The 22268-nt window shown below is 36.7% G+C and overlaps 1 protein-coding gene across 11 annotated transcripts in view; it reads right to left on the bottom strand.

The window, feature by feature from the left end:
- PUM2 (pumilio RNA binding family member 2) overlaps window positions 1–22268 on the bottom strand; it is a 71353-nt gene that overhangs the window by 7135 nt on the left and 41950 nt on the right. For 7 of the 11 annotated variants that reach the window (XM_082306773.1, XM_082306779.1, XM_082306777.1 and 4 more), the window contains 7 exons: window positions 17351–17494; window positions 16014–16295; window positions 10841–11077; window positions 4020–4287; window positions 3337–3466; window positions 1216–1350; window positions 828–965 (listed from right to left, as the gene is read on the bottom strand). In XM_082306773.1, the coding sequence (XP_082162899.1) occupies window positions 828–965; window positions 1216–1350; window positions 3337–3466; window positions 4020–4287; window positions 10841–11077; window positions 16014–16295; window positions 17351–17494 (1334 nt within the window). The remainder of the gene's footprint in view (window positions 1–827; window positions 966–1215; window positions 1351–3336; window positions 3467–4019; window positions 4288–10840; window positions 11078–16013; window positions 16296–17350; window positions 17495–22268) is intronic. The other 4 variants (XM_082306776.1, XM_082306775.1, XM_082306780.1 and 1 more) reach the window with 3 other exon arrangements.

The following is a 22268-nucleotide window of genomic DNA, read 5'->3' on the forward strand; positions in this document are numbered from 1 at the left end:
AGAAGCATTGGTATGCCGTTTACTACTTACGTACAACAATAATTCAGGTATTGCTGTTGTGTAAAATGTGAGAGAAGGATATTGTAGATTTTGTTAGGAAATACATTTGGCCATCCATTAAAGTAAAATTTAGTAACACAGCCAAGTTTGTAAGATCTTTACAATTCTTCTCAAGACTACAAAAGTACACGTTTGTCTCAGAGTATTAAAATCTTATTTAGCTGCAGCATATTCTCTAGCCTGCAGCACAATATCAATCTTATATTAATAACTTTTTTGGAAATAAACCAAAAACCCCAACCTTAAATAAACAAATACCACCCCCCTTCACTTAACACTAGCCCATATATAAGGAACAGATTAGTGTATTTCTTCAAAGTATTTCCTTAATGATAGACATTAATTGGGAAACACTGAAAGACAGACTTGCAACATAAGCAACAGAAGAAAACCAAAATTTTAATGAAAAATATATGCTAGAAATCAGATACTTTATTATTACATCAAAAATGGCAATGTTAAAAGTTATAAAGGAAATTTGAAATGGCATATCTCAACAGAAAGCCTGGCCTTAAGCCAAATACCTCTATTGGTATTTATAATACATCCAAACAGGTCTTTCTAGAGCCTCATCTCCAACAGGTACATCTTTTTACAGCACGTTAACTGTCTCTTCAACAGCTTTTCCATTTTATCATCCCTTTTTTATCCTACTTAAAACAAGCTGACTGCAAAGCATCAAACACTATCTTGTATACGCAAATGATGGAAAAAGATCTGCAAATCAAAGCAACCCTACAGAAGAGGAAATGAACTGTTGACACTACCTGTCCTTTGAACGCGTCAATGATGAACTGGAGCGACTGGGGTTGAACACACTCAATACATTTTTGTACAACATGGTTTCCATTTTGATCTTTCACACATTTCAGAACATGACCATCCAACTCTTTCACCATTTCATTCTGGAAAAAAAAGATTATTCTTGTCTTTACAATGATTTTTTTCCCCCCTGAAAGGAGTATTCCATTTCATCCTAACTGTCCAATCTTCATATTCACTGGTGGTTTACTTGTGTACCTCAGCAATTTAATTTAAACAACTATTTTAGTCCCCAGGGCATTTCATAATGAAAGGAACGATCAACAATTGAAGCAAGTAAAAACATGGATGCAATAAAAAGAAATAAAATAAAAAAGTATTGCTCTAACTTACAATTACCTGCTGGTCAGGTGAGATCGACTCAAGTGCTTTCTGAATAACACGACAACCATACATCTGTAGGGCTAATGGCAGAACATGACCACGTATGCGTGTTGCTAGGGCTAACTTTTGATCCAGGCTTCCAAACTAGAAGAAAATAAATACGCTGTTAAGAAATGAAGACCTATTACAGCATGCTGGAAATTACATGTCCGAGTAAGTACTTTCATGGTGTATTACAGGTTTACTGCGCGCCTTGAATGATTTTTGCCTTTTTATTTTTGGTGGGTATATTTACCAGAAGCTTTTATACTCTAAATGCAACATTTTGTAATATTCCACATTCCAGTCGCATACCTGCCATCAAACACATGACCTTGAAAGACAACAGAAGAGATCGAAGTAGTTTATACTTGACCGTCTGTAGGGATATTTAAGTGTAACAACCCACTTAGACAAATTATACCACGCAAATTAATTACAGATTACTGCAACATGTTAATTAAAATCAGATTTTCTCCGATATCTCAAATTTGCATGGGTCAGTGTATCTTACATCTCGTATACAGTAAGCAATCTGTAACAGGAGGGGCGGGGGGGAAAGATCTCAACCTCTGAAGTAGCCTCTTGGTAACTTCATGTGGCTTGAAGGATCATTCTTACCATGGGCACTTTGGAAAATCTAGAAATATCTGGGCTTTGCAGAGCAAAATCAAAATGGTATTTTACACTGACTGTATTAGAGTGTAATTCAACCAACATTTTTCAGCAGTAGCTAATTCCTGCCCATATTATTGCCTCCATGGTGCTACTACAACCTTCTGTACTGCTCCACATTGAGCAGAGTAGAAGCCAGTCAAGCTTCATAATAATACAAATAACCTTATTCCCAGATCCCCACACAAGCTCCTGAGTTGGCACAGTACAAGACATCACACAGAAGTGATCACCTGGACAATCAGCTGGGTGGCACCAGCAATATTCATGCAGCACTGCTGAGAACTGTCAAGCCCCACACCTGTAGTCACCTAAGACTCTGAAAAAAGCTCAAACAACTTTGCCTTTCTACTTAAATAACGAACTAAGTCCCTTACTACACCTAAGGCCTAGTGCACTTTTTTCTTGAGAACTCTTCCGCAGAATTAAGATGAAAACACTCAGTTGACAATGATTATCTGTGTATCCATCCAACCTAACATTATGGAAAAAAACAGCAACTGATGACCCTTAAGCAAGATCAAGATCTTACATACCACGTCAGCCACGCCTTTCAGAAGGTATTTTCATTTGTAAAAAAAGAATATCAAGTAAAAAAAAAAAATGTGAGCACATTGTTTCGTAGATTACTCATTAAAAACTACATTCCTGTTTACAGCAATTATCTTATTTCTTATTGGACATTTTCCAGCTTCACCTTCTATCCACCCAGATACTTTGATAAGGTCCTTGATTTAAAGTACACTATGCTAGATACCTTTCCTACATATAACTTTGAGTACAAAAGTATTGCCTTTACTTTTCTCTGTAAGTCAAATCTTGTAACTCTTTGATAAGGCGCTTTTTTTTTTTACCCCATAGTTTTTAACAAAAACAAAAGCTGTTTTTTAAAAGATTTTTTTTTTTTAAGAAAGCTGTTTTAGCAATATTGGATGTATCTTATGACATCCCTTCCTCAAAATTCCTCTGCCTCAATACGTTTTATATGAGTTTCTTCATATACAGTACTGGATGAAGTTCACACAGCTATTTATTTGGGTACAAGAGCATTTTCCAGACCCACTCTTTACCAAAATGCACTAACCAATAAAAAGTATCCTTCAAATCTTTATGTTCCCCATCATCTGCTGAAAGTCTCCGGTAAATTATGCTAAAAGGCTTGCAAAGCCCGAGTGTGCAGCCTGTACATTCACCAATGTTCACCAACATATGCACCACCAGTGTAAAGAGAAACTGTGGCTGTTACAGAAAAAAAAAAGCAGGGGATACAGAACAGAAAACACGTGTGAAGTGTTATACGCTTTGGTTCTGTGGTAGAATTCTGCTACGATATTAAGAAAAAACACAGTTAAATTTAATCAGATTTTACAGCATTTCTTTCGCATTTCTGTTCATACACTTAAGTGTTACGCTTACCTCAAAGAACTTCTGTATTACATAGTTTCCAAACACATCAGTCATCAATTGATACGCTGCTTGCAGGATCTCATTAAATACCATCTGGCGCTCAGCTGGAGTAGCTCGCTCCAGCTTTTGCTGTATAAATCTAAGCGCAAAAAAAGGTACATTATGCTTTACATAAACAACAGGAAAACCTCTCAAATGCTGTTTCAATGAGACACCTCAAAATTCTCAAGCAAGTATTCAACATTTATAAAACTTATTAAAATGAAAGTAGTGCCTTTGCATATAAAAGGATACATTTTAGGAAAATGATACTTAAAAGCTTTCATTTGAAAAGGATTAAAGATGAAAAGAATAACAATAACTAAGTACCTGATGATGTATTGCTGAAAAATGGTTTTACATTCCAGATGCCAGATATTTTGTTTTCTTAATCAACACCTTTTTGATACCTAGAGTTTACAAGTCTAGTTATAAGGCTATTTCTACACTGCAAACTTCTACAAGCAGCTAAATTTATACTATTTTTATAATGAAATTTCCTAGAGAAGAAAAAGGTCAGTGTAAGAGCATGTGCTCCAATTAATGCCATGAGTTGTATTAAGACGACTAGCAGCTCATTCAAATATTTGATGTTAATATAACAATACCAAAGCAGTAAAATATTAAGTTATTAACTTTACTATAGTAATTACCTAGAACCATGCTGGTCTTGGGAAAATTCAACAATATGTCCAACAAGGTCTCTTAGTTGAAGATTAGGGAAACGATTGTTTCTGAAATCTTCCAGCAATCGACTACGTCCAGAAGGCATAATATCAGACCTACTGTAACGAAGGCGCGAAGGAGGGAAGAGCTGACTGGTGGAGCTAAAAAGACTGGAGGTACTTGCCGCACTGCGATACTTTGCTTCAGCTCCAGGTGCTGCAGAAATATAGCGACCACTACCATTTGTCAGTCCTCCTACAAGGAAGCAGTTCTGTCAGTAAGAGCCATAAGGAAAATAAGCAACAGCAAAACAGTAGGTGTACTAGAACTATGGATACACCCTGGAGCCAAAGAAAACAACAGTGTTGTCTTGTTATTTATATTGACCTCATTATGGTTGGAGGAGTTAGATAGCTTTATCATCCAATAAATAAAACCATTCTCCTCCTCATTTTTATTTTATATGAAGGGTACCAGGAAAAGAAATGTCATTAGAAGAATATAACGAAGCAAGTAAAGTGAACACCCACTCAGACTTATAGAAACTTTAGAATTGGGTGGGCCTTGGCTTAGTGGGCAGATTTCCACTTCACAAGTAATACTGACTTATACCCTTGTTAGTAGTCTTGAAGTTAGCCAATTGTTTCAAAATAGACCATGAAATCTGAACTACCCTTCAGTCCCTACTGAGGTACCTTTCCAACTTGTAGTGTGAAAGGGCATTTTTGGGAAGGCACACATGGTACCTCTTGTCATGCTGTACCTGTTCTGCAGGATACTTGATGACTTCAGCATCCCAGGCTTTCAATCTGGTACCTCTTGTAAGCACTAAATACGTCAAATTTCAAACCAAGTAACTAAGAATGCTCTACTCAATTGTAAAACAACCAAAGATATACCAAACTGAAGTTCCTTTTAGAAACATGAAGACCTTTCCTTGCTGTGAAAACATTCATCGCTCTCACTACACTTTGTCTTTCCTTACTTTCTAAGAACTGAATTGCCTTCTTATGTTTAGGTCCTACTCCTTTTTGCTAGTGATTCTACCTGCAACTGTCATCATCTCACAGTCCTGTGAATTTTTCCTTACATATTGCTCTCTAATCAGTTTATGTCACTCTGAACTCCTCCATAGGCCTCTCCCCTCCACAACAGGCAGCAATTATCATAATAAGCATGCAAACAACACGTGTTTCCCAACTACAGTATGATTTTAAAAGGGATACTGCTACTATACTACAAGCAGAAAAATTCAGACAATTTCCACCTAGAAACCTCAACTCTACTACTTAAAAAACAACCCACAATCTAAAATTATAGAGTATGAATCAGAAACGGAAAGCATTTTCATTCTCCCTACAAATTACCTAGAAAGTGACATGGTAACTAAAAGCCCTTTCAAAGTCAATAGAATAAATATCTACATTTGAATTTAAAACAAATTGCAGTATGTGCTGTTTGAATGGTGCTCTATTACAAAATTAATTAAAAAAAAAAAACAAAAAAAACACAGCTGACAGTGCCCCAGCCAAGCCTTCTTTTGATTCCAAGTATTTATAAGGCCAGGCAACAACAGTGTTACAGTGGGCTGGTAATGTATTAATGGTAAAGTATCTCTTTCGAAAGGTCAAACTGCAATACCAGAATCTGAGATGTTAGTGCTCTGCAAGACATATCAAGCATCACATTTATTGCACTGTATAGGATTACGCCCTAAAATAGAAATAATTAGTACTTATTTTACAATTAGTTTTCAAAATTCAGTGGTAAGAATCAGTAAGGAATCAGTAAATACTTTATGCCCCACAATACCTTTTAAAAACCACTAGGTTTTCTTTTAAATTAAAGCCTCTTAATTCTTTACAGCCAGAAAAATCAAGTTTAACTATCACTTTTAGTTTCCATTGACAATCACTATTTCCAGAAAAGAGCCAACACCGACGTGATACTAACAGACAACAAGAAAAACAGAAACCCAACATTCTGCAGGTGAAGCAGTATGCGGAATGATACTCCACAGTCATTTCTCTTCTAGGAACAGCGTTCTAAAGAACACAAAGTTATGCGCCTGAAATCATGGTATTCCTCATCTAGATTATTTAATATATGAATGAAATCCTAGCTTCCCTGTAAAAGCTGTGCAGTAACACTATATAACGTCACCAGAGGGCAGCAAAGCCCGTTTAAAAGGAAGTCTACTTTCCTGTTGTAGCATCTCTACTGCTCCACTGATCCCATGCTCAATTTTGTGCCAGACACTAATAGGGTAGTTTTGATTACATGCCCACAAACTGCATGGCTCTAATTTGCGTACACATTCACGGAATTGCACACCTGAATCAGCAATTGTTTCAGCTTTTTTTTAACTGAGCCTTCACTTAAGTATAAATGAAATGTGACAATTTATCCAGCAATTAAGACCGATATTAAGAAACTTCGTAGCTTTTAACTAATATCCTATGCATGTGGAGTAGAGCTGCACATATACAATACATTTCACACTCAGAATTATCAAGCCTTTCTTCAGTCTAATTTGGGAACCATCCCTTTTTAAGACTCGTAAGACAACTACGCTGCACTAGGAAACTCCTGTCTAGCCTGTGAAACTACTTAAGACAATCACGTTAAGCAGGATCATAATGCAGCAAGGCTGAAAACATATCCATTGTGCCTAGAAGAACCTGTCATACTTCAAAAGCACACAGAAAGCTTAACCTTGTAAAACCCTGGACGCTATTATAAAAAAACCCAGTAATTTAATAGGTAATTAGCTTTTTCTTCTCATGTAACCTTTTATTACAGCAACAGTGTTATAGCTTAGTGGCAACTTTGCAGATTTGAAAAATAGTAAAACCCCCAAAATAAAAGCATATTGTCATAGGTACTTGTTATTTGCAGATATACTCTTGTATACAACGGACAATTTTCTTACATATTGTACTCATTACTTTCTCAGTAATGAGAAACCACCAAAGCATTAGCGTGGACACTGACACATGGTCTCCTTCCTGAAAACTTTGAGTGTCAACAGCTTAGAAATGGAAACCCGAAATCTGAATTCTAGTTACCCAAATCCTCCTGGTTAGCCTACTGCACCCCCATGCCCTTCAAGAACTCAGGACACTTGTTTTACAGACTCTGATTCCAAACTAGAAAGGTAACAGCCTAGGTCTTATAAATTATTTGGGGAACATACCCTATTGGACAAAGCACCTCGTCTAAACGTTTCTGCAAACACTGGAATTTTAGAAGACTGTTATCAGGCATCAGTATTACAAACCATTGGGGAGTAAGGCGTGCAGTTAATTCTTCAGATCATCACTTAGCTATCACCTCTGATCTCGTAAAACAAAGATCTCCAATGCAATGAATAATATTAAGTTGTTTTACAATTTAATTGAATCTAAATCCCTGTGGCTAGCCCATAGGGAAAAAGAGGCGCAGAGGTATAAAGGGGATATAGACCATCTAAATCAGAGCCTTACTAAGCTTCAAAGACACAAAGCGTGTTAAATTACTAGCTCCTTAACATGGATAGCATATCTAATGTAAAGGAGAACATGAAAAAATGTTAAAACCTAGATCTAGCACATTTATTTTGATAGCATTAGTCTGTTAGTACTTATTACCAAAGTATTTCTTCAATTGTTTCAAGCCAAGACATGAAACAGATTTACTGGACAGTAACTGTTGCTTAAATCAGTCAGCAATATTATTTTCTAATAAAATACATGCAAGTGTATAAACACTTTAAACTTTATTTCTACAAAGTATTTGTTCATCTCTAACAAAGTAGCTTCATGTCATCCTCAGCTAAAAATTTCATCTTCATATGGAAAACAGAATTACACATACATATGTACACGTATATGCATATATATGTATGTATGTTTTATGAATGAATGCAAGTGCTTATTATGCCTGGTTTATCGAAGCCCTACAGAGTAAGTACACAACAGAGGCAATGCGAAGTTCCCCATACTGTCTTGCCAAGGGGCCTTTACTCTTACTCAGAATGACCACGTCTGAAGATAAACCAACATCAGTCTAAACTACTAACAAGCCTGGCTTGCAACACGCAGAAAATAATTACCTCCAAAAGCTCAAATTTTAAAAATCCAATCTACACCAAACCCTTAAAATGCTGCAATGTACCATCAAACAGAGTAGGCACTACCAAACTACAAGGAGTTTTTAGTAACACAGGAAAAAGACTTCCTCTTGCAGTTTTTTTGTCCCTGGGAGTGAAAGGGTAGTTCAAATTCATGACCTTACTGCTCCAACTGATTACAGTAAAGAAGCAATTACAGACAACTTACAAATCTCTTCAAATACAGGAAAACTGACACTAGAACAAAGTATTTAACACATTCCTATTTTAGGATGTTGGATAAGAGTTGGTGAGAAGAGAAAAACAGTAAAATATCACAAATTTCTTGTAAAAGGGTAATTGGTCTTTTACGCTACAAATTGCAGCAGTGTCTGACAAAGGGGTTATAAAACCATGCACCCTTTCCCAGTATTGTGCTCTAGTATTCTGGTGGCTGAAACAGGAGCAACCGAGTTTGATGCACATTTTAAAACAGGAGTTAAACTTAGCTGAACCTGTTGATATAAGCAGGCAGGACAACAAGTTTTGAAGGTGGAGGGAGAGCTGCATTTGACAGGCATTATCAAAATACCAATGGAAACGGCATGCAGACATGAACTTACAATGTTGTTCTACTCTGAAAAGTGACTACACGGTATCACACCCTTCTTAAAACATACTCCCTGTCTGATTTCAGGTATAACTTCTCATTTGGTGAGAAAGCTTTGCCTTTTTATTTTTTATATGTGAGAACAAAACAAATGCTTCCAAGAGTGGCTGATGAACACACCAGAATAAATTTAACAGGACAGACAATTAACTGCAGAAATAGTCTTCAATGTTTTGCGATGGTGCACCTTGGATGTAACTGCACAAAGATAAGACACAAGGCAGAGTGCAGGGAACGCTAAAAATATTATTGCATTTTTGTGAAAGCAAACATCCAGAAGACCTCAATTTCCAAATTTCAGATTGATTTGGTAAGGTAGCAAAACGTTTACCCGTAATCAAGGTCCACTTCATTTGGAAGATGAAGAGGCAGTACACATGGAAGCCAACAAGGTTGTGTCAATTTTCAGAGTACAACTGTACATTCTGGCCTTTACACGCTGATCTAGTATGTGATTTTAATAAACTATTATGCTCAGTTCACACTGCCAAAAAGTCCGAAATGGATTAAAATCAGTATTTAACAATTTCTGCTGATAGAGGTATTCCTCTATACTGATCACAGCTTATCTTCTCAGAACTGAAAAAAGGTCTTCTAACATTTATCAAATGTGAAACAACACAAAACTTTAAACGTTTTGAATTTTAGATAATGCCTTCCAAAATTTGGTTTAAAGTATAGTTTTCAGTAATATGAAAACTATTGTGAGAGTACTTTGAAAAGAAAGAAAGAAAAAGATTTCCATCATAACCCCATTGTCAGATGTTCAGAACTTTCTCAAAAGCCTCCATTTGGGCTGAAACTTTCCATGCTTGGTCTCAGCCCAAAGGTGCACTTTGTAGACCTGAAAAAGGAAAAAAGGTAAGTAAAAAAAAATAAAACGTGCTGAAACATCCCCTTGCCCAGTTTTACTTCGGGTATTCAGCACTTAACCGTGAAGGGGATACTGAACTGTAAATGTAATATATTTAAATTACTTTTAACCTTGTTACACAAATCACTCACACATTTCTCACTTAAAGTGTATTTTGGTAGGCACTTTTAAATTTTTTCCTGTTTTATTTGCACTAACAGAAGTACAGGGGATTAGGTTGCCTATTACATGCACAAAACTCTGCACTGAGTAGTTACTGGAGCAACAGGCAACTCAATCTTGAAATTACATCCAGTTTCGTTGTATGATTTTAGCATCCAAATTAAATGATCAGAAATATCTGCAGCGAAAAAAGGGCAAGTTTATCAAATAACCTCAGGTTAGAGGCATTCTCTTCTAAATATACTGTAGGCTGTGGTGGGGTTTCTTTAGATTTTTTTAATCTTATTTTATTTTTCAATTTTTTTTTAAAAAGGTTGAGCTCCTGTGACATCTAACTAGCTTAAAAATTTTCTAGAAGATTACTATCATCATTCCTTAAAAAATACATCCAATAACAGAGAGCCACCACTGACAAAGCCTTTGCTACTTCTTTCACAAATACATTTTCTTTTTTTTCCACCAGCCTGGTGATAAACTATTGTCTTCCTGGCAAAGCATCTGGGCCATGAGGTACTAGGCTCACCAATTCAAAAATCACCTTTCAATACATCTCACATTGAGAGCTTTGCTCACTTTTCTACTTTATCACAGTAAGGGGCGGTAGTGAAAGTCATTTCACTGTTAAACACAGTATCACCTTAAAATGTCCTTAAAGTGGTAATACACTGAAGGAGAAACAAAAATAATGCACCTTTGCTTGTCATACTGTAGAAACATAAAACAAATAGGACAAATAAGTCTTACTGGGCTCTCTATCGGGCTTCTGCAAGGGAAGAAAAATCAGTTGTTGGCCCGATACTGCAAAAAGCTGAGTGCCCTCCACTGTCAAATCAATGAGCATTTGAGCGTGCTCTTCACCTTTCAGAAATGGCCCCTCTTCTTTACAAAACTGTTTAACAGCAAAGGTAACGTGACATCTCTTATGCAACATATATTTTACACATAGAAATACATACACACATACAAACAAAAAGTTGTTTTTTGTTTTTTTTTGTTTTTGTTTTTTTTTTACCTAAATGCAAACTGGATGAGGATCCATGTGATGAAAGTGATGGCGGTGGCGTAAGTGAATGTCCTGGCGTTTGGCTTGGCAGAGGCATGCCTATTGGACTTGGAGAGGAGGAAAATCCCAGACTATTGTAAAATGGCTGCCCTATGGGTGCTAGGCTGCTACTAGATCTTTTGTACAAGTCAGAGCTAGTAGATAGAGAATCTCTCCTTGTGGCACTACTACTTGCAGAACTGCCAACTGAAGAAGAAATAAAAAGACCCTAATTACACAGTGTCAACTGAATAAAACCTGTCCCCAACTACAGCTGGGCAATAACAGATGTGATCACAATAATTACAGCAATCGTTATGACAAAGACAATTACTGTGATAACCACACATGCTTTTAAGTAAATCTAAGTGGGTATAAACATACCACTGATAAGTAATTTCACCAATGCCCATGTCTTTCAACATTTCATTCTAGACTTCTCACAGTAATATTGCAGTACTCTGTTCTAACAGCCTGGCTTCAGGCTTTGGGACAAATATGGAATTTATGAGATTAGATTACACTGTCACATTACAGAATAAATTATTCTAAAAATATTTCCTCTAAACTCTTTGATAAAATTTTTTCCACCATAAATTCTTAGTCAGACAGTGATACTTGATTTTAGGAAAAAGGCTAGAGACAATCGGTTGTTGTTGCTTAAGGGTTCGGAAAATAATTTATGTTGCTGTTCAGCTGTTTCTGAACTTCCTCTTGTTTGTGAACCCCTCACCTGTAGGAAAAAAATGACTAAAATTCCCTATGAGAATTACAGTTCTCAAAGAAGGGTTTTGAAAAGATATTATAAAGGAGGAACAGGCTAAGAAGAAGATGAGAAGCAGAGCAGAGCTAGGAAAATTAAGGTGAGAAACTAAAAATGTAATTTTACTGCTACCAATATTTCTGAAAGTCAAATCAGACTAGAAGCTTTGGATAATAGTGTATTAGTGAAGGACTGGTTATCCTGCACAGCATCATTCAGCAGGGCGATGAACAGTCTAGGATAAATTAGGAGAACAAGTTTTTAGAAATGTTAAATTCTAGTATCTGTTGCATACTAGTGAAATATTAAACTAGAGCACCTATTTTAAACACTGGAACGTTATTATACTCATGAACAAAACCAAGATTATGGATATTTTGATAACAAAGATGCTTCTTAGGCTGAATTTGGAAAATTGATTTCTACTTCAACTTAAAAAGGAAAAGGTCAGAATTTATACTTCCATAATCTTTATTTACCCTTGTCAGGCACCTTCCTACTAAAGCTGGCAGCATGTCCCAATATAAAGGTCGCCTGATACTTCTCATCTTAAGGCACTAGTTTGTTTTCTCCTAACATTAGCAACTTGGCTAATACTTTTCATGGCAGGTACCTGCTCGGACCAAATTTTTCAAAGAGAAGTTCTGCCCAAACAACACTGCCATTTCAGAAAAACAGGCAAGGAAAGATGCTTTATCCTTAGCAAAATAATCCAGCTACCTATTATTTGAGAAGCTGATGCTTTCATGTACTCAGACCAATGTGCTAGCAACAGGAGACCTTTATTTTCATGCTCTCTTTGATTGAGCTAAAAATCTTAGCAAAATCACAGTTCATACAAGTTCAGCACAGATCTGCTACAGACTCATAGCTGAAAACTTAAACTCCTGTCCATACGTGGCACATCTGAGATGGCTGATAAAGGTTTTCCCTGCAATTGAACTTCTAGGCTTCTGTGTGCCATGCCAAAAATGGACTCTGTAACTGCTGTCCAAGTTCCCACCTTGTGTTGGGAAGGCCCATCAGGCAGTGGGGAAAGGCAGTTTTCTACTTCAAATGCAGAGGAGACAAAAGCCAAACACAAGAAATAGACTAGGGAAAAAGAGAAAAAAAAAAGAAACAAAAAGAAAAAAGAAACCAGGAGGAGAGAAAAGTCAGACAAAGGAGCCAACAAGGAGACTGCAAGAAAACCGGCAAGCACTTTCAAAACCAGTGGGACTGAGGATGAGAAGAAAGCAGATCTGAAGAAAAGTTAGGCTGTAGAAGGTATATGTGACTGTGGGGCAAAAAGACTGGAATAGTAAGCTAATGATGGGAACATCACACAGTACAAGCAGGAACAGAAACATATTTGGGATGGGGAGGGGAAGCAGGAGATAACAGTTGCCTGGAAACTGGGAAGGAAGACATACTAGAGGAGAAGCCAGAAGGAAAAGATACTGGACTAACTAAGCAAGGAGATTCAGAATAAGAAATCAGAAGAGCAAATTAAGGTAACAGTTGAGAGAAAACTCAAGATTTGAGACTAGCTCTACAGGTTCTGGCTCAGCTGGTGAACCACGTCAATGTTAATACAGTGCTACATGATGGATTGTTATTTTTCCAACTATGAAAAAAACTAAGCAAACTATAGCTTTCTTTCAGGGTTTCTTACTCAGCTAAATTACTGCAGCTTAACAAGTTACCGTGAACCAGCTGAGCTGCATTTTCACACACACACACACACACACACACACAAGCAAAGCTCACAAAAACCAGAAGAGAATTTGAATTAGCTTACCTCTCTTCACCACTGTCTAAGCTAATGCAATTACTTTACAGTTGTCACAAGCCAGAAGTAGGCATCTGGAAAGCTGCCGTAGTTGATCTAATTCTCAGCTACCTGTTAAGCTGCAGTAACTTATCATGTACCTAAACCTTTAAAATGGAGTATGAATAACTTTATAATAAATGAGCAGAGACTGTAAAATACATACAGCCATTTATATGGTATGCTTGGCTCTTCCTGTTTTTTACTTTACTGTTCACAGTCATTCAGCTAGAACATGCTCATCTTTGCATTTTTTTGCAGAGCTTTTTTTTCCCCTGCAACAACTGAAAACGTAAGGGCAAATCTGTATTGCCATCTGTCAGTCTTCATGGATATATTTTAACTTGAATTCAACCTTCGCAATACACTGAGGGGAGGTACAAAGAAGCTGAAACTTTAGCAAATAAAAAGTTTTGTTTTTAATTTGCCTCAACATGCATTAACACCATTTGTTTAAGTACTCATCTGTGTAATTCAAGTCATATGTACATACAGCTCAAGAACTCTTTAAAAAAAGTGATCATCAGCAAGCATTTTTTAAGTGGCTATTATGGCAAGCACAATTTATACTTGGCAGACGGGCACTTTCAAAATACTTTTATTCCAATAATACTACTAAAAATATTTCAGGTTTAGATAGCACCTTTCATCAGCACTTCTCAAACTGCAAAAGCATAGGCTTCCTGCTTCCCTGCGGAAACTACCATGCTAATTAAATCACCTAGGATACTGCTGCAAAATTTCAGCATATGCTGTCTATGCTGAAGGCTTTGGACAAAGCTCTGGAACTGACCTTTGCTACGAAAGGGGAAAAAAAAAAAAAGGCTTAATCTCCTGTGCCAGAAAGAACTATGCTGATTCTTAAGTAGATACACAACTAAAATTTGTATTCTATGGAGGTCCTTGTGACAAGGCAGGATAAAGACTTTTATGACTTAAAACTGTTTTATCTAGAGACTTAAAATGGGTGCACTGCATTAAATACGCAGATATGATCACTTATCTATTAATGAAATAAAACTGTACCTAGAGCAAAACACAGCTGCTAAGAATTCACTGAAATCCTACAAGTAGCTCATGACAAATTATATTACAAAATACAGCACTTGGATAGCACAATTACTTTGTAAATAAGATTCACCTGCTGTGGTATTATGGAAAATTAAACTCTACATGACTGAGTAGCCTCTACGTTTTTGTTTTGTTTTGTGTGGTTTTTTTGTTTGTTTGGGTTTTTGTTTTGTTTTGCTTTTTTGTTTTGGTTTTTTTTTTTAATAAAAATTAGAGATGATGTTTAGAGTCTCCTATTCCACTCTTTAAAATCAGGTATTAGAGAGGATCAGCATAAAACTTGATTCTGGATTTCCTAGCAGTAGTTTTGTTAAAGTAAATAAATTTTTAGATTATTTTATGAAAAACAACACTGAAAATCTCTGTCTTGGTAGACATATTTGATGTCACTATTCACCTCTACTTAGTTACCAATAACAGGTATCATGTTTTAACACTGAAGGACGTTTTTCCTTTTGTTTCTCCTTATATTAGGCTATCTTGTAGTAATCTTTCTTTCAACATTTATTTTTTTTTTTTTTTTCATTATTTCCCTTGGGGCATTTAACTTTGAAAAGAATACTGTTAGACTACATAAATTTCCCCCAATTTCTACCCATCTGCAAGATACGTAAGATTATAATAATGCTCCACTGATTTCATTAAAATAATAATAAATACTAAGCAATTCAGTGCTGAGCTTACATATTAATAGCCAAAGGATATATTCTTTAGAAAAGATACTTCACTTGCCTTACTAATACTGAATCTGAAATAAGAAAACCTACCTTGCATGTTTAAAAACTGTGAGAATAAGAAATTTCTGCTATAGAGCAGAAACATGATGGCAACTGATTTTTTCTTTAATTTTTTTGCTTTAAATATGAACAGGTTGATACTATTCAGGAATATCTGTTGAAATAATTTAAGGCCCCAAACTTGCACAGAACTATTTATGCTTAACTGTATCTAAGATTAAACCTACTGAAGTTAACAAGGACTATTATTGGGTATTAAGTCATTCGGGTTTATAAATCCTATAAAAAAAATGTTATAGAAACAAACACTTCAGTATTAGATCAAATTCAGAAAGTCATATGCTATTTACTTTTTAAAAAAACTAGGAATTTTCCTGACATGACAATTACACCAAAAGAATGCATACCTCAAAAGTAATCAGTTGTTATTTTAAACACAGAATGAAGACTTCTTTGAAAATAAAAAAGCTTACCAAAAACAAACTTCTGGGGAAGAGTACAGTGCTCAGTATGGAAAAGTATTTTGGAGATATCTGTGACTACAGGATACTCTTCAAAAATGCATCTTGTATACAGAGCCCAAGTGAATTTAAAAAAAAAAACAAACCCTTTTTCTTCCCCTATAATTTGTTTTAAACTTGAATAACCTATTTTTCCATTGTTTTTAGATATGTATGTGTATATAATATGTCTGGATACAGATACATTTTTTTGCTTAACACAAAAGTCTCACAGAATTTCCTCACTATATTAATAACCTACCTGATGAGCCAAATCCACCAAGTGCAGAGCCGATAGCTGCTCCTAAAGAGCTGCTACTTCCAAAGCCAAGAGATGTGCTTCCTGGTTGGCCAGGACCATGTGAAAAAAGGGAACTGCTCTGGGAGTTATTGGTCAAAGAGTTACTGCCATAAAATGAATTGGACTGTAGGCTACTATTTGTTTGCTGTTGCTGTTGTTGTGGCTGGGCACCAAGTGGCCGAAATAGACCGTTCGTGGCTCCCGCGAGATTGTTTGCTGTTCCTCCAGCTGAAGCAGCTGCAGCTGTAAAACACATGTTTTCAATCATAATTACTCTCTCAGACATTTCTGACTGAAAATGGACTATTCAGATCTAAATTGTATTTTCTTGAAGCGCTCTTAAACAAGCAGAAATTCACATATTAAAGGACTAAAAGAGACTTTATAGTATTACACAGTCTTAATTACCCGAGGAAAAAAATGAAGACAGCATATGTTGTAGGCTATTCAAGGCTGTAGAATTGTTAATGTAATTGAGGGAATTTTCAGTGTAAACATACAAGACATTACTGAACTGTACTTTTACATCCAAAGTCACAATAGCAGAGTTGCAGCTACGAGTCATTCAAAAGACATCTTCAGCTACTAATGTCAGAAGTGAGTTCTGTATAGATAAAGCAGCTTATAGGTTAATTTAAAATCTAATTTTCTGAACAGATTAATTAATCTGGTGTTAGTATTTCAGATTTTAATTTAACAAATGCAATAAATACAATGGTTCAGTCAAGTAGTACCAGACCCTATCACTCATAAAAAAACAAAAAGAAAACTAGAGACTTTTGATATAACTAATTCTCCTCTTCTGCTGTCCATTCTATATTTTTTTTCCTTGCCACACTTTCCAGGAGAAAATACTTTCAGGAGAAAAAGCACAGCAAGGCCTCAGAGCACTCCATCATCTTCTGCCAGGCCGAAGCAATGAAATGATGCTTCCTAGAGGACACCATTTAGGAGATTGATGAGAAGTGCATGTTATATGCATGGGGAGAGGAAAGGGGAAAATGTTCATATCTGACAAGCAACAACATTTGCAGAAACATGCCTGTATATGTAGGGGGAGAGGACTGTAAATTTGAACTAAAAAAAAGGGAAAACTAAATCTCTGAGAAACAGCAGTGTCTCTCAGAGAAAGGGAGGCAACAGAGTAAGAAAGAGAGCATGTATGGTATATTCTTCACAACTAGAAAACTTCACAGATGCATACAAAACACATCAACAACACCAAATACTAAATCAACATTACTGTTAAGAGTCAATACAAAAGCAGAAGAAACCTCCATGCAGGATCAAATACTTACCTGCTTGTGCTGCTGCAGAACTGATGATAACGGGAGTTGAGGCCACCAATCTGACTGGTGCTCCAAGGCCAGTTCTTGCTCCAGGGCCTACTACCAAGGCACCAGTCTGATCGTAATAGGCAGTGGGAGCTAGTACTTGATAGCCTACACAACACAGAATACAGGAATAAGTAGTACAGATAGTCCCATATAGTCAGCATTTCTTCTCTCCTTGAAATATTCTGACAACAAACTACAAGGGGGAAACCAGCATTTCTGCCATATTGCCTTAGAACAAACTGGACATCAAACGAAAAAACAGTGAACATTGTAAAACAGTGTGACAAAATCTTATTTAGGAATGCTCTACATGATTTTTAGAACTAGAATAACAGCTACATTTAGTAGTCTAAAGCTGAATTTTATTTTCAAGGTTAAAGTTTCTAACACCATAGTTGAAAAAGTACAGGAACACAACTGGCCATATTGGGATCATTACCAAAACAACTTCTTTTAGTAATTTAAAATAGTCTACATTTCTCTTGTACTCCTTTGTACATGGAAAGGGTACTGAAATCTGTACAATTAAAGGGCTGAACTAAATGCAAGTTTGGCGATTCCATACATTACCTAGCCATACTTAAAAGTCCATCCTCAAAAACACATTAGGAAAGGAACGCTTTATGTGTGGCAATACCTTGGACCAGAACAAAAATTATCTAGTCCCAGTCAGGTTCACAGAGAACAGACTGTAATCCAAGTATAATTTCATTCAGTTGACAGTTAAGAATTAAAACTAGGGGAGAAAAAGGAGGAGGAATTGAAAAAGGAGAAAAGCAAGCAGTAGGAAGGAAAACGGGATACAAGATATGAATGAAGAAAAGCAAAAGAGACAAAAAGGAGCAAAACAAAAACCCTTTATTTAGGACAAGAGGAAGAGAATTAATTTTAAAGCTCTGACACTTTATAATGAAGTAGAATAACTGGAATAAGAATCCCTAAAAAAACAGAAGACAAGAGTTAGGATAATCTAAGAAAGGGTGCTGACAATGAAAAGATAACACCATCTAATTTTCAGGTTTACTATTCTTATAAAGCAATACAACAAAACTCAAGAAAATTTCAATATTCCTCCCATATTCAAATACATACTAATGCTATATATACTAATGCTATTAAGAAAAAAGTCAAGATTGCAAAAATCACAGATCTATTTTTGTATGTGTAAGAAGCAAGACTTTGCATACTATTTTAAGTCAGTTTCCATGTATGTTCAGAACTAGGTCTAACAGTTCTCACTGAAATACATATGGACCTGAACATAAAGACCTGGGCCTCTAATTCCAGGTGAGTATCTCAATCACCAGGCTTCCAAGTCATATTGTCTCCTCTTCAATGTCTAAAACATCTGTGTGATCTCTTCTGCCTAGATGCCTCGCTCCAAAAACAGAGCTGGAAACACCATCTGCCTACTGGCCCGGTAGTTACGGTACTCTGCAGGGAAGCTGGAGGCACAGGTCCAAATTCCCTCACACTAAGAAAATCTGAAGATATGGAGACTCAGATAGTAACTGAACAGGACAGGAGTGATGAAAATCCAGATCTTTGGGTTCAATTCATGGTTCTGGAGATGAATGCACCATACTGGTTATGAAAACTTGTCATTACTATCATTCCAAACCTGTTTGTTCTCACTGCTCGCTACTTGTTTTGCATTCCAAGTGCATCTACCTTCTCTTTCCCACCAACAGCACAGGAAGACAGTTGTCCTCCACAGAGTTTGTCTGAAACTCTGGCTAGTTAAAAACAACCAAGACAGGTTCTTACGATTGAATTGGTTAGGCAACCTTTGCTATAGGTGCCACTGCCTCTTCCACGTACAAAACTGTGCTGTGCTGCTCTACCACCTTCACCACTAAGAAAGGCTGCTACATTCCCAAGGTAGGGAAAGGTGAGAGTGACTGCTGTCTGTTTTACTGTAGTTCTGTAGAGAACACAGCATTATAATGCCCCACATGTTCCTGCATACATCAGCAATGTTTAATTACTAGTACCTACATCATTTCTACTTTTACTCATAGCACATTCAATTGATAGTACCATGTTGGTCCTGCCATTTGTTACTGCTGTATCATATAAAACCACTTTTTCAGAACTCAAATTGGCTAATACTCACCAGTATTTACTCTGTCCACCTACCCTCTTCAAATGTTCAAACCCATGGATAATGCTACAGCTGTATAAAAAAGGACTGATCATATATTTACACCCTTGTGCTCATATGAAACTAACAGACAGCATTTTATATTACTTCAGGCCTGCAATGTAAACAAGCCTATTTTCCACTGCAAAATACTTGGGGGGGCGGGGGGGATAACTTACACAGTATTGCATAAATTAAATTTACTGGGATTAATACTAGTGCAGTTTAATACATTAATTGTAGATTTTCTAAAATAATTGACTACTATGACCGCTGAATTAAAAAAATGAAAGTAACTTGCACTTGCTCTTTGCATTACAAAATGCCCAATTTCTCTTGATACTTCCTTGCCACTATCTTATCTGTGATGCCACCCACAAACAGGTCATTTAAAATTAGTAATAATAAGCTAGGTCATTAGCATCAAGATACCATCCATCACAGAAGGTTCAAGATATGCATGAGAACTGATGTGTGCTTCTATGTTCCTAATCTTTGAAATGAATTCATTCTGACCTGGAATAGGCCTCTCAGCTTTCTACTCAAATCTATTAAAACAAAGCAATGTAGGACTATTTGTGAAATTGCTGGGAACTTGCTAAGTGCATCTGCAGCCTCAAAGGTATGAAATTATTTGCTTTGGCATCAAAAATATGATTTCGGAGAGACCATCTCAGATCAGATTAAGCAACTGAAGAACAGCTCTCAGAGCGAAACTTAAGTCTTCTGCTTTCCCTCCTTTCACAGTACTCTACAAACTTTGCACCCCACCCCAGAAAGGTGAACACAAAGACAAAAACTATTTCCCAGCCTCCTCTCTTATCAAAGATAAGATGGTGACTTGCCAGATCTTCTCCTCTAATTCCCTCTCTCCTCCTGTATCAGTTTTTATTACCTCTCCACCACATCATCATCTCCCTGTGGCTGTGCAATTTCCCCTCCAAATTAACAGCTATCAAAGTTCATTTCAGTGCCTTCACATTCAAGCTTACTGTGCTCTTCCACTGCAACCAAAAAACTAAAACATAGTCTTCGTTTCCTAATCAGTTCCTAATCACACCTTTTATTTTAGAATTCAACTGCTCTATCTACACTTACTGCGGGGAATATGAAAGTAAACAATCTGGTTTACCAGTACTGTGCTTTGCTGAAATGATTTCTAAATGTCTCCAAAACCACATACTCTGAAAACTTTCTGGATTCTTTTCACACAAACCTTAAATGTTCTTAAAGAACGAGAGGAAATCTGCTCTCTTGGCTCGTGCAGCCCATTTTTAGTGTTGCTCTTATCCACCCAGTAATTTCTTCAGTGTCTTTCACTGGATACTTCACACTATCTTCTCATATTTTTGTATGTAATATCACAAAGCTCTGCCCAGATCTCCTACTCCCTTCCCTCTATGCAACCTCCATCGCTGATGATACCCAAATGGATGTTAGAGCATGTCAATTCTCTCTACTCAATTTAACAGATGTGACACTTCTTACTGCCAACTCAATTATCTGCCCCTTTTAACACTACCATCCTGACACCTCTCCCCCCCCCCCCCCGGAGCATAACCTGCAAGTCACCGTAGGGTCCTCTCTATGTAGAAAATTTACAGCTTCTTCCTTCTCAACATTCCCAAGATCCAATTATTTTCCTCTGCATACAGATTTGAAAATTTATTCAGCTCTTAATCCTCCCTCTTTCCTTAAATGCTGCAGTCTTCACTTCAGTCTCCCAAGTTCACCGAAACCTGAGCCACTATAACCTTTCGTTTGTTCTGATGAAGATATGCACAGCCTTATCTCTGCACTTGTCCTCTCACAAATCAAATTCAGAACTTACTATCCTACCAGTAAATGATTTATACTTTCTATAGCCATCGTAACTTTGCCAATACTGTAACTCCCTGTATGTCTGCCACAATTAAATCTGACTTCTGTTTCATACTACCTGGAGGCACAGAATGCATGACCCACTGCAATGTCACTCTTCAAATTCCTCCAGGTAATAAAAAAATGCAATGCCAATATACAGAAATTGTTGATTTTAATGTTTTATACATGTTTTTCAGACAACTCAATTTACATGCCCATTGGCATGCTAGATGCACCATTACAGTCAGTGCTAACAGCTTCACTTGCATGAATTCAATGATGCACCTGATCTAGCCAAAGCAGGCAGTGAAGCCTCCGGAGGGATTCAGCTGACCCACCGCTGGAGATCTATTTTAGGGTAAGCTGAGCAGCTCTGCAGCCTCTGTACAGCAACTGCACTGGGGAGATCTCCACTGAGCACAATGGCTCCTTAGACAACTCAGGTCACATGCAGATTCCTGAATTTGGATGACTAAGCCGAGTCCAGCAGTTGTCTGTGAGGAAGACTGGTTTTATTCCTAGAAAAGAATGTATACTGATCATATAATGATGAAACCGGGAGTACCCTCTGACTTTGTCTTGCACATTTATTCAGTCAGAAACGGTCTGGTTTTTAAGAATCCTTGTTACTGAAAGACTTGCTAAATTAGGACTGGAAGAATTTAAAATGTAATTGCACAACTCCAACGCAAAATGTATTTCGCTTTTGATCGTTTTAAAAAAGAACCCTAATTTTTCTGGAAAGAGACTTAAGAAAAACATTAGATGAAAAGTAACCTGGATTTCAGACACTTTCTCTTGGCGCTTAGGATATGTGCCTTAAGTGCTACATGAATACACCTCCCTAAATAATTAATACAGAAATACTTGAAA

This window comes from Platalea leucorodia (assembly GCF_965183815.1).
Source record: "Platalea leucorodia genome assembly, chromosome: 3".
Classification (NCBI taxonomy): domain Eukaryota; kingdom Metazoa; phylum Chordata; class Aves; order Pelecaniformes; family Threskiornithidae; genus Platalea; species Platalea leucorodia.